This window comes from Grampus griseus (genome assembly GCF_964374135.1).
Source record: "Grampus griseus genome assembly, chromosome: 13".
In the NCBI taxonomy this organism is placed as follows: domain Eukaryota; kingdom Metazoa; phylum Chordata; class Mammalia; order Artiodactyla; family Delphinidae; genus Grampus; species Grampus griseus.
In genome coordinates, this window is record NC_139007.1 from 70,292,456 (window position 1) to 70,310,208 (window position 17,753).

Below are 17,753 nucleotides of genomic sequence, written 5' to 3' on the forward strand. Positions count from 1 at the left end.
CTTATTTTCCCTGTTAAAAATTTGAGAAAACATTTTTATAATTTGAAATAATCCTTAGGTTCCATACACTAATTATCAATCATAATCTCATTTTACTCAATCTGTATTAATTATAGGTGCCTCATACCAACTAGTATATCTACTCGGGGATATTACTGTTTTTATTTAACTTTTATTATAAGATTCAAAGGTTTAATACACTCATATCTTCTGTATTTTAATGTCACAAACTTAAACTCTCAGCCAAATTCACATCTTTTGAATTTTAAGGTTAAAAACAAATTTCGTTTTGCTGTAGGTTTTAGTAAGTATTTGTAGAAATCTATTTCTTCAGTGTTTAAAAGACTGTATTAACTCTTTTAAAAACTGTGGTGCTTTAGAGAGCTGTAATGTTTTGTCGAATTTATAAATGGTTTCTTAGCGTGTTCCTTTCATCTCACAGGGTAATGCTGCTTCACAAGCTATACTCAGAAAAGGTAAATTAATAATCTTCTCGTGACTTTTTTTCACAGACATCAAAGCACAAAGGGGTCTCTGCTTCTTGACAGCTTTTTGCTCTCCCTCCTCCTGGCTCTCAGCAGCCTCCCTCCAGTGCTTTCTCTGATGTGTTGAGTCTAATCTGCTCTGGGCTAGAAAAATCAGATAATCTCACTTGTTAAATTCAAGCTTAAAGTCAAAATAAAAGACTATCTGATTAAAGTCCCATGAGTAAAGTTCTTGTGTCTTAATGCATGCATGTTATGATCAAAGCACTGAAACCACTGCAAATTCCTCAGATCCTAAATAAAGACTTGACCAAGGCTAAAATCCAAAAAAGTGTTATGTGGCGTGTGTGTCTATAACATTTTGGTTCAAGAAAAGTGTATGAGAACTTTATGCCATTTCTTGATAAACATAAAATAAGATTATGGAATCACTGACTGCAGGGCTTACAGAAATACATCAATCACAATAGATCTTTCAAGTTTTTGCTTCTCCTTCTGTTGTCTGCGTTAGCCCCTCTTACATGAATATGTCTGTTTACAGCAGATTTTAAATACATAAACCAGCTAACTTCTGTTATAACTTTAGTCTCTAAAGAATGTGTGCACAAATTTATGAAAGTGATTTCAAAATTTCTGGACACCCTGCATGTAAGTTATGATTAAATTCTCCTGAGGGTATGAAAATGGGTCTTTGTATGGACCTCTACAAATTTGAGGCCTGCATGTGAATTATTATCTCAGTAAATATTTTCTCAAAAATAGATTTTGATATGTGAGCTCTCCTCTACAGTTTTTCATATCTTAATAATTTAATATTTAACAATTAGGTATGTTTGACATGGCTGTCTTCTGCTGTACACAGATGAACTACCAGACTATGGATTGAATGATGCAGCCCATCCAGCTGAAGGAATCAGTCTGGAAAGAGATTTGGTCAGCCAGACAACAGCAACACAGGAAAAATCGAAGGAGGAACTTGCAACAGTAAATAATGGTGTTTCTAAAGAAATATGGTTAGATTTTGAAGACTTCTGTGTGTGCTTTCAGTAAGTATACATTTTTGTGTGCATTTACTACAGTGGGTATATAAGCTATTCATTTTTAGCTTTCATTTAAAAGAGTTAAGCCAATATTAGTCTAGTGTTGATATAATATCAAACAAAACTATTAGAAGGATATTTACAATAGCCAGGTCATGGAAGCAACCTAAATGCCCATCGACAGACAAATGGGTAAAGAAGATGTGGTACATATATACAATGGAGTATTACTCAGCCATAAAAAGGAACAAAATTGGGTCATTTGTAGAGATGTGGATGGACCTAGAGACTGTCATACAGAGTGAAGTAAGTCAGAAAGAGAAAAACAAATATCATATATTAATGCATATATGTGGAATCTAGAAAAATGGTACAGATGAACTGGTTTGCAAGACAGAAATAGAGACACAGATGTAGAGAACAAACGTGTGGACACCAAGGGGGGATAGTGGGGGGGTGGGGGGATGAATTGGGAGATTGGGATTGACATATATACACTAATATGTATAAAATAGATAACTAATAAGAAAAAACAATATTAGAAGGAAATATGTATGAGTTGATTGTCCACATGAAACATGAATAGCCAAACCAGTCTCAGGCCAGTTTCAGCTTATCCTCAAAGACTTATTTGTTTATTAAGATGAAGGCAGTTTATCCACTGAAGGAGATCATTTTTGTCCCTTTCAGACAACTAATTCAATACAGTTATTATTTTTTCTCAGCTTTATTGAGATGCAATTGACAAATAAAATTGTAAGTATTTAAAGTGTACACGGTGATGAATTGATACACATATATATTGTGAAAGATCCCCCCCATCAAGTTAACTAACATATCTATCACCTCATATATTTATTTTTTTATTGTGTGTGAGAACATTTACGTTCTATTCTCTTAGCAAATTTTAATTATACAATATAGTGTTATCAATGATAGTTTCCATGTTATACATTAGATCTTCAGACCTTATTCATCTTATAACTGAAAGTCTGTGCCCTTTTTACCAATCTCTCCCTGTTTTCCTCACCTCCAGCCCCTGGCAACCACTTTTTTCCTTTCTGAGTTGTTATTATTTTTTTAACTTTCATCTGTCTTTACCTGTTTTGCCTATAATTATTTGCTTCTGAGAAACTTAGCATGTAGTACTGTTTTGTTGCATATGATGACAATAACCTGTTATAAATAATGTTTTTCAGGAATATATATATTTTCCACAAGCCAAGTTCATATTGCCTTAACTTTCAAAAATCAGAATTCAAGGTAAATAGATAATGATCTCTTTTCTTTCCCTTCTTAAATTTTTAATGGAATCATGCTAGTGAAAAACACTTTCAAATTTATCAAGCATTTCTAAACTTCTAACATAATTATATTTAAAAATTTAAGGGACTTCCCTGGCGGTCCAGTGGTTAAGACTTCGCTTTCCAATGCAGGGGGTGCGGGTTTGATCCCTGGTTGGGGAGCTAAGATCCCACATACCTTGCGGCCAAAAAAACAAAACATAAAACAGAAGCAATAGTGTAACAAATTCAATAAAGGCTTTAAAAAATGGTCCACATCAAAAAAAAATCTTAAATAAAAAATATTTAACTCTTAGGGTCTTCTGCTAATCTCTGATACAGACAATAAGCAAAAGTCCTCTACCTCACATCCCCAGGTGTGATCCATCTGACTGTGTTGCACTGGTTCAGTGCTGAGCCGCATTATTATATAAATTCACATAAAGGAAGTTTTGACTTATGAATAAATGAAGGAAAAGCACAAGTAAATTCACTACATTTGATTTCAATTAGTGTTTACTGACTTGCGCGCAATTCCTAAAATATAAGCACATTTTCACTAACATTTCTGTTATTTTTGTCCACGCTCTTCCCTCTGTCTGGAGTTCATTCTTCTTCATCCTTATGGCCTTCATCTGGCTAACACCTAGAAGTCCTTCAGAACAGCATGGATGTCCTTGACCCTGTGAGACCTCCTTCCCTGCCTGTAGAGTCTGGGTCAAGTACCCTGACTCCATGCCCTCTGTATGACTGTCCCCACCCAGACACTTCCCTCCCTCCATCCTAACTGCATGGTCACTTCTCTGTGCCCCTCTACCTACCCACCCACTTTCTGTCAGCATCTTAAGGACAACTCTGTCCTTTTCTTTACTTTTGAAGTACAGGTCCTGGTATGAAGTAGGAAATTGGTAAAAAAAAAAAAAAATTGTTGAATGAATTAACGAACAAATGTCACATTGAGTGGAATTTTGTGGAAAACTATGAAACATATCCTGGGAAACTAAATTGCGCTGAAACTTGCATGTCGCTTGTATGGGGCCCTGCAAGCCCCCAGCGATACTTCCCCAACATCTCCATGAGCTGCATGCAGAGCTGGAGGGGGAAGTAGGAGGTTTGGTGATGACTTCTCCCTTTGCACTTGTACTAGATGAAAATGCAGGCAGAGAAAACCGTTTGTGCATCCCTCAAGAGGTGCTCTGTAGCTGGTTGCCTGCTCTGAAAGTAAGAATCAGGTCTGTAGTAGTGACTGGGGTGGGGTTTGCAGGGGTGGCAGAATGGGTGACCAGGTTCTGAAGTCTATCTATAAAATCACCCAGAGGAATGCTTTGATTTTATGAATTTTACAAAAAACAAAACAAAACAAAACAAGCCTGTTAATTGGGAATAGCAGAACCCAGAGTACAGTATGAGAATAATATACCGTTTACAGTTAACTTAGGAATGTTGTCATATTCAAAATATTGGCAATATTTAAATGATAGTCATTTATAGGTGCTGACTCTGTTCCTAGCCCTGACCTAGGTTCTTTATTACATCAACTCCTCATAGCAAACTCAATGAAAGGACAATTATTATTATCAATTTTCAGGTTAGGAAACTGAGGCAGACCAAGTTTGGGTAAAATGCCCAAGATCACCAAATTAGTAAGTGGCGCAAGCATCACAAGAACTGCGTTTATCCGATGTGAAACCTGCGCGTTTCTCACTAGCACACCTTTGGAGGAAGCAGATGAGTGGCTCTGGAGCTAGACTGCCGGGTTTTGAATCTAGATTGCATCTGAGGTGGGACTCTGAGCAAGCTATTTAAGTTCTCTTTGCCTCAGTTTTCTTATTTATTCAATGGCAGGGACAGACCAACATCATAGAGTTGAGAAATAAATGAAAGAACATGTGTGAAACACTTAGAAGACTGCCTAATACTTAGTAAGTGAAAATAAATGCTGGCTGTCGTTGTTATTACTAAGAGCAGTTAGCATATGAGTTTGTTATACATCACCACCCTAACATATATGTGCATGTGTGTTCGGAAAATGGCCAACTGTTCTTTGTTCCGATCCTATTTTTATGAAGTGATGGTAAAAGGAGAATTTTATTTTCCTTTTAAAGTCCCAGCTTAGCAAAATAAAATGACGGCATCCATTATGAGTCCCTTCATTCCCCTGAATTTTTTTTTTAACATCAATGGTCTGAGAAAATGATGACTTTTTCTTAGAGGATGTTTTTGGTACCCAAACTTAATGGCCTTTAATATGGATTGTTCATGGTCTGAGGCCAGACAGTCCTGATTTTAGTGGCCACTGGCGCTACCAGCTGAGCTGGAGACACAGAGCCTGAGGCCTGTCTGCCGCACATCCCTTAGCTGTCCCCTGGGAGATGTCATGGCGGTTGGCAAGGGGCTCACAAAGGTGTCTGGTCCCTGCACCAGAGCAGAGCCCCTGAATGTGGCCTCGGGGGCCATCTCACCCTCAAATTCTCAGGCTCTTTAAAATGACAACAAATGATCTCTAGGCAGAATCCCCTCCTCAGCCACACAGGCTGCGCTGGCAAATGCAGGGCCCTTCATAGTTTTAGATAGTGTTTGAAACAACTGCCTCTATCACCAACATGTGGCAGCCAAAAGAAAACAAATGAAATAAAGTCTAATGCTAACTATTGGAAGACACTGAGCGAAGCGATCATCTTCATTAGTTACATTGTACCAAGCATTTCTAGAAATCTTGTTATATTTGATTAATAAGGATTTCTTTTTTCACAGTATTGCTAGAGATTTTTCTTTTGTATTGCAACTTGTGATTTAAATATTGTTGTTCAATAGTATAGAAAGCTTTTAAAGTATAATGACAAATTAACACATTTACAATATATCATCAGTCAAAATTATGCTGAAGCACTGGGAAACTGAAATGCAATAATAGCCCAAAAATTGTGATCAGTATTGGAGTCAGGTAGATAGACAGACCTACTCTTGAATCTCAGCTTTTCTACTTGCAAGTACTGTGACCTTCGGCAATTTACTTACCCTCTCTGTGTTTCAGTTTCTCCGTCCATAATTATGGATATTAACGGTACCCACATAAGATGGATTAAAATCATATTCATGTAATCCTTATGTGGCTGTCCACTAAAGGACATTCCAGTTGTGCTCAGTGCTTTCTTGCATGCCCAAAACAAAAATCCAGTTTGGTTCATTAGCGTACAATGGGTATATTTCTGAAGATCTTGTAGAAAGAAGGAATAGAGGGTTTATATCAAAAACCACCAAGTAGCATACATTTCCATTCTCTGCCAAAGTTACTCCATGGACTGTTTGCTTATTAAGGACCTATCCTCTGAGTACTGCTCAGCTCTGGGCTCAATCTCTTCGTCTATTTGTCATTTCTGGAATAAGCATATCCCTTTTCTTTACTCACGGGGAAGAGCTTTGGCTCTCTCTGATATGGTGGCCAGTCTCACACAGGCCCTGCAGACCCAGCTTCCGTGGACTGCTGCCAACATTCACCGGTGTGATTTTCTCCCTATCATTAAACCTGTAAAGTACTTATCATGGTGTCTAGAACACAGTAAATTCTCTATAAATGTTAGATATTGTACTTTTAATAGAAGTGGAAAATACAGCATTAATAGGCTGATATGAAATACAATGATTGGTCTCATTTCTGCAGTTCTCAGATGAACGTGTGTCCTACTATCTATTTGTGGACAGTCTAAAGCCCACTGAACTACTGATTTGCTTTTCTGCATTGGTACGCTGGGGAGAATCTGGAGGTAAGAAGGCTATGAGAAAATTACTGTCTGAGATCCCAACTCACTTTCTGTTCAGGGAAAATGTATAATGTGTGAAGGAACTTATTCCCTCTCCAGACCTCCTAAGATCTTCCTACTCCTCTGACATCAAGGATTATACTCACTCTTGCCACCTGTCCCTCTCTGTGTTGTGGTCTTATGGTCACCTCTTGAGCACACCTGGTCCCTCTGTTTTGCTTTCTACCTATACAAGTCATCATTCTTTTTTTTTTTTTTTTTAAGATTTTTTGATATGGACCATTTTTAAAGTCTGTATTGAATTTGTTACAATATTGCTTCTGTTTTATGTTTTGAGTTTTTGGCTGCAAGGCATGTGGGATCTTAGCTCCCCGACCAGGGGTGAAACCTGTATCCCCTGCACTGGAAGGCAGAGTCTTAACCACTGGACTGCCAGGGAAGTCCCACATGTTATCATTCTTGATTCTTTCAAAATCTATTGAAAATCATGAACTCTTTCTTCTTTGATTTGACAATTCCAAAGATCTTTTCCTCCATCCCACCTTGGCCCCCTAATTTCATGGTTATATTTTAGACGTTATTATACCAATAACTGTATTATCCTAATCAAATTTCAAGTCCTCTGACCCCCACCCCTGAATCTCCAGTTCGCTCTCTCTAGAACTCCCACCCCTACAGGTCTTGGACTGAACTGGGATCTCCATCCCTCAGCCTTACCACTTCTTTTGTGTCCACTCTCCCCACATCTTTATTTCTCTTATTCCCAACGTAGTTTCCATGGTCCATGATTGTATTTATATCCTCACATATGCCCTCAACACAAGTGCTCTTCTTACCCTCTCATCTTACACTCCTGGCAAAATCCTAATATTGGTTGAAGGTATCTCTGTGCCTAACCTGGGGTTTCATCAGAACAGCTGAGTGTAACTGGAGAAAAAAAAATCCTACTACCTAGCCCCACTTTAAATTGAGGACCACAAATCTCAAAGCAAAGCCCCTAAGCACTGCCAACATTTCCTGAGTTCATTCATTCTCCCAGCTCTCATTCTCATGAGTGACTATTTCAAACCTTCAAATCTCTCTCTCTCTCTCTCTCTGCCTTCAAATCTCCAACTCCCACTCTCATCCTTCCTCATTTTCAGCTGATGACCTTGCTGCTGTCTTCACTGAAGAGATAGAAGAAATTGGAAATGACCCACTCATCTTCTCATAATGAACTCTCCCAAGCTCTTGTCACCCTTCCCTCCTGTTCTAACAGATGGACTGTTCCTTCTCTTCTCTAAGGCCAGCTTCTTGCAAACACACGCACATATGCACAAAACAGCATTCTTCGTTTGGCTTATTTTACTAAAGCATTTATATTTAACTCAAATTAGCAGTACCTCACACTGTACAGGTACAAATATTTGCTGAATGCTTAGTATTGAATTTTTTGCCCACTCTGAGGGCACAGACTATGATTTTCCATCAGGATGTACCCAATGTTTTGAATGGTGTCAGATGTGCAGCAAGTGGACAATAAATATTTGTTGAATAAACTTTCCAGACTTCAGTGGTGTGAGCTTAGTATGTCCACTTCACCAGTAGCTCCTAAGCCACACCACGTCCTAGAACACTGAAACTCTAAATGCATAGAGGTATTTCAGGTCATGGGTGGCCTTGCATCCCTAGCTGGAGTGTTATCTGGAAACAGGGTAAGAAGTCTTCTGCTCTCAGCTGCTGATGAAGAGGAGTCATTATTTTCTATCAATTTCAAGATAAAAAAATTATTAATTAAAGTTTAATTAGATAAAATTTTAAATTTATAAAAAATAAAAGTTTTAATTAATTTAAAATTTTGGTAATTATTTTTCTACACAAAGCTAAGGATCAAAGCTCAAAACTTAAATAAACAGTGGCATCTTTTGCCCTTGCTTTGCCACTATCTTAGGAAAATCTCTCATTTTCCCAGATGTGGTATTTTTCCTCCTTTAAAATTGTATCTAATGGGATATTGTTATTACTGCCCTACATAAGAAAAGCAGTGGTATACTACAGTGAAATACCCCTATCTGTCCTCTTTTTCCTAACTTTGTCATTCTTGGTTTCTTCAGCTGAGGGGATGGCTATGAGGAGAAAAGTAGGCTAGGGAGGGAAGAAGGTCTTGATTCCTCTTGAGTATTATTTCCAGTAATTATTTACTCAGGTAGTTTCTAATGTTTTATGAACGTCTTCAGAATAGGTGTAATTCTTGGTTGTTGTTGTTAATATTATTGTTATTATCATATTATTAATGTCATTATTGGTAAAAAGCAATACCAGTGAAAGCCAACTATACTCTCACAGTCAAATTTCTGTGTGTATATATATATATATATATATATATATATATATATGTGTGTGTGTGTGTTTTTTCTTTTAAATTTTCCTAAAGCTTTAACAAAGAACAGCCCTCCCATACAGCCTGGACTACTTACAGTTGAGAGAGTTTCTTGGAAATCTCTGAGGCCACGTGATCTTGTTGTGACAGTTCACACGTATGCCACCAAGGCTACAGTGGTTCGCCTGCCTGTTGGGTATGGAGTGACTTCATTTTTCCTATACTAAGAATCATTTGAAGACTTGTAAACTTTTGACTACTAAATAATGAAACAATATGGAATCTAATATGTTGTTTCCTGAAGCAATTTCATAAAGCAGAGGTCTATCATCATGATTCTTGAGAAAAATAATTCTGTGAACAAATAAAGTGAAGAAATGCTGTACCTTTTGGAAGATTCATAATTGTTAAAGAATCTGGTTGTTTCTTTAGTAAAGAATACAGTTTAAACTTGTTTAACTCAGCATTTCCTAAAATTAATTTATTAAAAGATCTTTTTTGTTTTATTGTAAAATTTATTCAATTCCTTAATAAGAACCATGATTTTATTTAAAAACAGATTGAGAAACAGCATTTTCCCCTACAAATCTGTAGTTTTACCTGTAGTTTGTTTTTAATTTTACCTGTAGTTCTATTTTGAGTTAAGATAAAATTGGTTAAGCACATCACATTTTTCATTTTAAAGAAAATGTGTATAATTGAAAAGTTTTCATGATTTTGATAAATAAAATTCAAAATATTACCTCATATTTCAGATGAAATAAATATTTTTGCTGAATTTCCCAAGATCAATCATGATAATTCTATGTGATCAACGAAAAGCTATGGCTCTTGTACAAAAGCAAAGCCCAAGCAACAAAATGAAATGCTAGGATAATCTGTGGCAAGCGTCCAATATTTCTAGAAAAATAATGAATTTTAAAACTTCTATACTTTCACATCTTCCCTAAAAACTCTGGTATGGAGAGATTCTCCCAGAAATCATTATTCTGTCTGAGTGCTCATCCATCAGGACAACCAAGGATGGGGAACTGATAAAGAATCTAGTATTTTTATCTGCTTTTCCCCCGACAGAGCCTAAGCTCTGTCTAAGCTCTAGACAGGTGGGTTTTGGACATGCTCTCAGTATTCTCCCTGATGCCGCAACCTTGGTAGGAGAGACACAATTAACACACATGAAATTATGCATTTGTGAGAAACTATGAAATCTACAGAGCACTAGGCCAACATGAATTATTACTGTTGTTAGGGGAAAAAGCCAGACGAGTGTTTCGCAACGTGTCCGCAGCTTATGGGAGATGTCTCCAACACGTGCAAGTTTGTCATTTACTGTAATCGTTTTTTGTCCAGCATAATCAGTGAGATATAGATTCCATGATCTCAGAGGGTTCTTTCAAAGTGAAAAATTCATCAGTCTTTACCTCATCTGTGTTACAAAATTCAGCCCTTAATAACGTTTGACTTATTTGAGCACAAAGTATCATCAAGAAGCTAACAGAGGCAAGGACTACAACAAAGGAAACCCTCGGTCCTCTCTCTTTAGGAGACACATGCTGCTCTTCACCGCATACTCCCCCGTGGGGCACTCCATACACATCTGCAGCATGGTGACCTTTGTCGTCGGGGATGAAGATGTCGTGCTACCCAACTTTGAACTGGTAAATCTTTGAGCAACTGTGATTTTTTTTGTGCCTTATTTTCAAAGATTTTGAACTAAATCATATTGCTATTTTGTTTTCAACTTACCGATTTTTTACTTTTTTTTTTTTACGTCTTTATTGGAGTATAATTGCTTTACAATGGTGTGTTAGTTTCTGCTTTATAACAAAGTGAATCAGTTATACATATACATATGTCCCCATATCTCTTCCCTCTTGCGTCTCCCTCCCTCCCACCCTCCCTATCCCACCCCTCTAGGTGGTCACAAAGCACCGAGTTGATCTCCCTGTGCTATGCGGCTGCTTCCCACTAGCTATATCACACCTTCTTTATCCATTCATCTGTTGATGGACACTGAGGTTGCTTGGCTATGGTAAATAGTGCTGCTATGAACCTTGGGGTGCATGTATCAAACTTAAATGCTTTTGCACAGCAAAGGAAACCATCAACAAAATGAAAAGACAACCTATGGAATGGGAGATAATATCTGCAAATGATGCGACTGCCAAGGGGTTAATTTCCAAAATATACAAACAGCTCATACAACTCAATGTCAAAAAAACAAACAACCCAATCAAAAAATGGGCAGAAGACCTAAATAGACATTTCTCTAAAGAAGACATACAGATGGCCAACAGGCACATAAAAAGATGCTCAACACTGCTAATTATTAGAGAAATGGAAGGCAAAACCACAATGAGGTATCACCTCACACCAGTCAGAATGGCCATCATCAAAAAGCTTACAAATAATAAATGCTGGAGAGGGTGTGGAGAAAAGGGAACCCTCCTACACTGTTGGTGGGAATGTAAATTGGTGCAGCCACTATGGAGAACAGTACGGATGTTCCATAAAAAACTAAAAATAGAGCTACCATATGATCCAGCAATCCCACTCCTGGATATATATCCTGCACATTTATTCAAAAAGGCACGAAAGGACACGTGCACCCCGATGTTCATAGCAACACCATTTACAATAGCCAAGACATGGAAGCAGTTTGTTTCCTTCTTTAGGTGATTTAACTCCCTAGGTGTTTAGTTATTTTAGTCTGTGAACTCATATTTCCCTGGCGTTACCAACTCCTCCATCTTATAAAAATTACTGGGGCTTACATCCAGGCCCCAGTATTCTTCAGTTCTAATGAAGAAGCAAAAGGGGATATAGACTGGCCCAAGAACAGAGAGACTCAAGCTCCTCAAAGCCATACATGATCATTCCCAAAACTACCATTTAACCAGACAAGTTTTCTGGTCATGGTTTTATCTCAGGGAGAAACACCGTTAAGAAGAGAGTTTCCCTAGGCTTCGGGGAGGTTGGGAGAAGGTCAGCAAGAAGTAAATGTGTTAAGGTGGCAAGTCAGTTTCATCTGTTCTCAACAGTTTCTCACCCCATTTTCATACCATTCCTCAAAATTTCTGCAGGGAACCGTGGAGCAATGATTGCACCATGGTGCCCCTAGGAAAGGGCAAAAACAGACTTTACAACGTTTTCCTCCTACTTGACCCTCGTCGTGCTTCCTTCAAGCACCCTCTGCTCTGAGTAAGTTCTCCACCAGCCACCAACTACCCACCACACACAAGTCAAGATAATCTGCAAACACCTCAGTGTTTTCTCCATTTAAAAGAATAAGTTCCTTCCTGACATCCCTATCTCCTTGTTTTTATCGCTTCTTCAGAGTTTATAGCAGAAGGGAGCCAGCAGCCCATGCTAGTTTACCCTCTTGTATTTTTTATTTTATTGCTCTCTCCCTGAACACTTCTCTGCCCTTCAGTCGTCGAACTCCACACAGCTGTCAGACTAATTCCTAGACACTCTTCAGAACAAAGGCTGGATATTCATACTGTGGGGAAATTTCCCCTGGCCCCCGAAGTGAGGTAGGTGTTGTTTCCATGCGTTCCTACTAGAGCAGGAATCATGTTCCTTGTTTTATATCCCTCAGACCATAGCACCTAGCAAAATGCTTTGATCAAGTAGGTCCTCCATATAACTATTGAGTTAGTCATATAACAGATGTTTAATATATTAACAGAAATTAAATTGTTGTAAACCTAGTTACACCTAAATAAGCAAAAGGGAGGCTGACCGCTATGCTTTGTCTTCACAGGAGAGCTACCGATTTACAGAGCGGGCTTTAACAATTTTGAAAGCTGTTGGACATGGCATCGCTAATTTCGAAGATAAGGCTAAACTTTCTGCAGCCCTGAAGGATCTACAAACAGCTCACTACCCTATTCCCCTCCAGGATAAAAAACTAACTGCACAGCACTTCCGGGTAAGCGTGTTCAGGCTGTAATGTTCCTAGAAGAGTATGTTCTGTTTGTAATCATGTTTCACATATTCGATGACCCCCAAAATCAGCCGAGAAAATGTTCTGGATGAAGACAGTTTATTTGGGAAGTGACGTCAGCAAGCAGAATCGAGAGAGTAGGAAGAATGAAATGAGAAAGAGGAGAATATTCATGAAAGGACGTGGTAATTATTGCTGTGGGCTACTGGGGCTCAATGCTCCAGGGAATCCTGATAAACTGTGTAGGACATCCCTTAGAAAGGTCCCCCTAGAGGATGAGGCGATTGTAACGTTTATCCACTGATAGATGGGTGCTCTCAGGGGTATGTATTTCCTCACACTTTCTTGGGGTTGAGTAGCATCCTGGCTTTACTGAAAGCCTTGAGGGAGTGAAGCAAAACGCCTTTGTGGTACCCCCTGTACACTACTGACATTTTGAGCCAGATGATTTTTGCTGTGGTCCTGACCTGTCAGTGGCAGCATGGCTTGCCTGCATCCTCTAAATACCAGTTGTCACAACTAAAAATGATTTCAGACATTGTCAAGGGTCCCCTGGGGAGCAGTGTTGCTAGAGTTGGAAATTAAAATACAGGACACCCCGTTAAAATTTGTTTTACTAAAGACTTAATTTTTAGAGTAGTTTCAGGTTCATTGCAAAATTGGGCAGAAGGTATGGAGAGTTCCCACTTATCCCCTGACGCCACACGTGCCTTCCCCATTATTTATCAACACCCCCCATGAGTGGTACGTTTGTTACAATCGATGAACCTACATTGATACATCAGTCACTCAAAGTCCACAGTTTACACTAGAGTTTACTCTTGGTGTACATTCTGTGGGTCTGGACAAATGTATAATAACATGTATCCATCATTGTAGTATCATATATAATAGTTTCACTGCCCTAAAAATCCTGTGTGTTCTGCCTAGTCATCTCTCCCCTCCCCCAAGCCCTGGCACCCATTGATCTTTTTTATTGTCTCCATAGTTTTGCCTTTTCCAGAATGTCATAAAGTATGTAGTCTTTCCAAATTAGCTTCTTTGACTTAGAAATACACATTTAAGTTCCCTCCATGTCTTTTCATGACTTCATAGGTCACTTCATTTTCATGCTGAATAATATTCCATTGTCTGGATGTACCACGGTTTATTTATTTATTCACTTACTGAAAGAAATCTTAGTTGCTTCCAAGTTTTGGCAATTATGAATGAAGTGGCTATAAACATCTGTGTGCAAGTTTTTGTGAAGGCATATGTTTTCAGCTCATTTGGGTAAATACAAACGAGTGTAATTGCTGGATCATGTGATACGAGTATGTTTAGTTTTATAAAAATTATCAAACTGTCTTCGAAAGTGGCTGTACCATTTTTCATTACCACCAAAATGAATGAGAATTTCTGTTGCTCTATATCCTAGTCAGGATTTGATGTTGTCATTGTTCCAGATTTGGGCCTTTCTAATAGGTGTGTAGTGGTATCTCATTTTAATTTGCATTTCCCTGATGACATACGATATGGAACATCTTTTGATATGCTTATTTGCCACCTGGATATCTTCTTTGGTGAGGTGTCTGTTAAAGTCTTTGGCCCATTTTTAATCAGGTTGTTTGTTTCCTTATCATTGAGTTTTAAGTATTCCTTTGCAAATATTTTCTCCCAGTCTATGACTTGTTTTCTCATTCTCTTGACATTTTCCTTACAGAGCAGATGTTTTTAATTTTAGTGAAGTCGGCTTATCAATTCTTTCTCTCATGGGTCCTGGCTTTAGTGTTATATCCATAAAGCCATTGCCATACCCCGGTCATCTAGATTTTCTCCTATGTTATCTTCTAGGAATTTTATACTTTTGCATTTTGCATTTCAGTCTACTGTCCGTTTTGAGTTAATGTTTGTGAAGGGTGCAAGGTCTCTGTCTAGAGTCATTTCACCCAATTAAATTTTAATTTCATATAAACAAACAGTATGTGCAATATATAGCACATACTTATGTTAAAAATTACACTAAAAATTTATTTTCCCTGTTATTCCACTTTAACTGGGTATAAGGTGTTGTTGGGGATAGATAATTAAAAACAGAATTAAAATAAATTTTAATTTCATATAAACAAACAGTATGTGCAATATATAGCACATACGTATGTTAAAAATTACACTAAAAATTTATTTTCCCTGTTATTCCACTTTAACTGGGTATAAGGTGTTGTTGGGGATAGATAATTAAAAACAGAATCTCCTTCAAACCAGGAAGACCTCCACAAAGGTAGAAGAAACAGAAGATTGTTGAATAAGCGTTAAACCAGAATGTGATACCCGTCAGGGCAATCTGCTAAAGAGATAGCAAAGAGCCAAAGAAACCTTACCCTTTTGTATAGCCCAGCAGATACTGCCCACTACCTACATGTTCTCAAGATAAATGATAATTAGTCCCTTAAGTAAAGGGATTTGATAGCACCATTTGTTACACATAGTGAATCCTAAATTCACCTGCTATTTGGAGTGACCATTTGCATTACCTAACTGGGTTTATCCAAAAGAAACATAAACTTCTCATGCCTTTATGGCAGGAGGTATTTTTCCAAGTTGGTGGGAGCCTTCCACCAAGGTTAGGTTCCTCCCCTTCCACAGAAACTGGGGGATTGGGGTGCTATCTTCCTTGATGATTACATTTCAAAGAGATGACTTCCAGGTCCTTGAGAAAGATATTCCTGGATCTTAAAGCTGGCAAGATAGCTATTTAGCCTTTAAAAATATTTACATATATTTCAAAGAAGAAGAGAGAGCGAGAACTTAAAATTATAAGTTTTCTAAAGTGAATGCTCTAAGAAAAGGGAGGGGAAGAGTCTCTTCCCTTATTTTCCATAAGGAGAATTGTCTTTTGTTTAAACTGGTATTTGCCCTTACAGTTTCTTGTATCTTATCTGTCAACCCTACCTGGGACACAAATCATTCCCAGTTGAAAACCACTCACCTCGGGCATGAGCAGTCTCCAAAAATCTGCCATGACTTACCTCTTTAACTGTCTGATCGGTCCTTAAGTTAATTCTGTCCATCCAGTCCTCAAGGTGGTGGCTCTAGATGGCTCTTGGTGGTGGTCACAAGCTCTAAAAATAAATAAATAATCAAATTATATATAACAAGAAAGCTGTAGTATCCACTGCTACAGCTGGCCCTAAGGCCAGATTTGGTAGTCAACATCTCTCCTCTACCACCTATTCTAGATTTCCCTTTCTTCCAGCTGCTCTAGTTGCTTGCCTGGTTGGTGCCCCAGACCTTCAATCTTGATGGGTACAGACCTTGATTGCCTTATTCTCATCAGGCTGAGATGGTTGTAATTAAGCATTCACTGTGGAAGCACCAGGAAGTGTCCCAGCAAATCCAGACATAATTCTTCTTGTACCCATTATGTAGCAAAAACCTAGCCCCTCATGACAATGAGGATGAATTCTCCCACCACTCCATTATATTAGTTTCTTTTTTCCTGCTTGTCCACCAGGATGAGGATCTCAAAGCAACTAGGAATATATCAGAATTTAGGTTTATTGTAAATCATACTGTGTTCCCTGGTGAAAATATTTCCTGCTATCCACCCCCAGGAATTAGGTCCTCCAGTACAGAAAGTCCCTGTTGTGGGGACAGAGAACACTAATTATTGAAAGTGGATCACTGGAAATGATGGTGAGAGAGGCCACTCCTACTTCTAATTTTTGAACCTCAGGCCAGTATATTATAGCTATTACAGTCATAGTACTGTGTATTGATCTTTGGTTTTATACAAATATTCTGTATTCTGGAGGATACTGCCTCAGTTTTGCAGGATGTCATCACCAGGCTGGCTTCTTAGCTGAGCCTTTTATATGCCTTTCCAATCTGCCAGGAATTTTATCAATCCTTTCTATGGTATATGTTAGGACCAGTGAGTCTCAAACATTCCCCAGTGATTAAATGTTCACTGTATTACTTGATCCTTGGTCCAAGGGGAATGTTAGGCTGGATCCATGTCTCTGTAACCCCTAAGATAACAATGCTGGCAGAGGCACCAAATACAGGGAAAACAAACTCATATTTTAGGTAAGTCTCAATTCTAGTAAGGATGAATCACCGCCCACCCCTCCTTGACAGAAGTCCACTGATATCAACTTGTCATGAAGTAACTGACTGTACACCCCGGAGGATGATACCATATTAAATAATGAGTCAGTTTTTGCGACCGACAGTTGAGACAGCTAAGCCTGGGTGAAAGAGAGCCCATACTGTTGGGCCCATTCGTCGTCACCATCTCTGCTATGAAGATTACTTTTGTATAGGCCTTTTGGTGCTAGCCCAGATCTAATATGTAAGGGGTCTTTGTGCATGTATCACTTACACAAAAGGGAGCTATTTTGGTAATGAAACATCTCCATTTTATACTTGTATATTACACAGTTACATGACATTTTTCAGAGAGCCATGCTCCATAAATCGATTCCAAATTTGTCTACTGTAAACAATTCTAGACAGATGAGGTGCATCATACTATAAAGATCCCATACATAAGGACTCTCTCAGTAGTAAATAACATTTGTGCATCTGCTGGGAGGTGTTTCAGTGGTATGTTTACAACAGAATTGGACCAGGTGATCTTTCTTTCTTGGGATGCTCAAGTTTCCTGCAGATGCCGCTCTTGCATTGGATCCCACTCAAAGCTGATGGTCTTCAGAGTCACTCAATGAATGCACTGAAATAATACTCCCCAAAGCAGAATATTCTACTGCCCAAATGCAGAGAGGACCAGCAAACACTGGCCTCTTTCTTAGTTATGTCTTAGCCTTTACCTTAGAGAGGATGTCCCAGCATGCCTAGCCTTCTGGACTCCTAAAATCTCCACGGATGTGGTAAG

At 38.4% G+C, this 17,753-nt stretch overlaps 1 protein-coding gene across 2 annotated transcripts in view; it reads left to right on the forward strand.

The window, feature by feature from the left end:
• Positions 1–17,753, forward strand: part of ADGB (androglobin) — a gene marked incomplete at both ends in the record, with an annotated part of 169,012 nt that overhangs the window by 94,028 nt on the left and 57,231 nt on the right. For both annotated transcript variants that reach the window (XM_082669389.1, XM_082669388.1), the window contains 7 exons: positions 443–476; positions 1,348–1,531; positions 2,725–2,788; positions 6,470–6,572; positions 8,983–9,124; positions 10,472–10,586; positions 12,695–12,862. In XM_082669389.1, the coding sequence (XP_082525515.1) occupies positions 443–476; positions 1,348–1,531; positions 2,725–2,788; positions 6,470–6,572; positions 8,983–9,124; positions 10,472–10,586; positions 12,695–12,862 (810 nt within the window). The remainder of the gene's footprint in view (positions 1–442; positions 477–1,347; positions 1,532–2,724; positions 2,789–6,469; positions 6,573–8,982; positions 9,125–10,471; positions 10,587–12,694; positions 12,863–17,753) is intronic.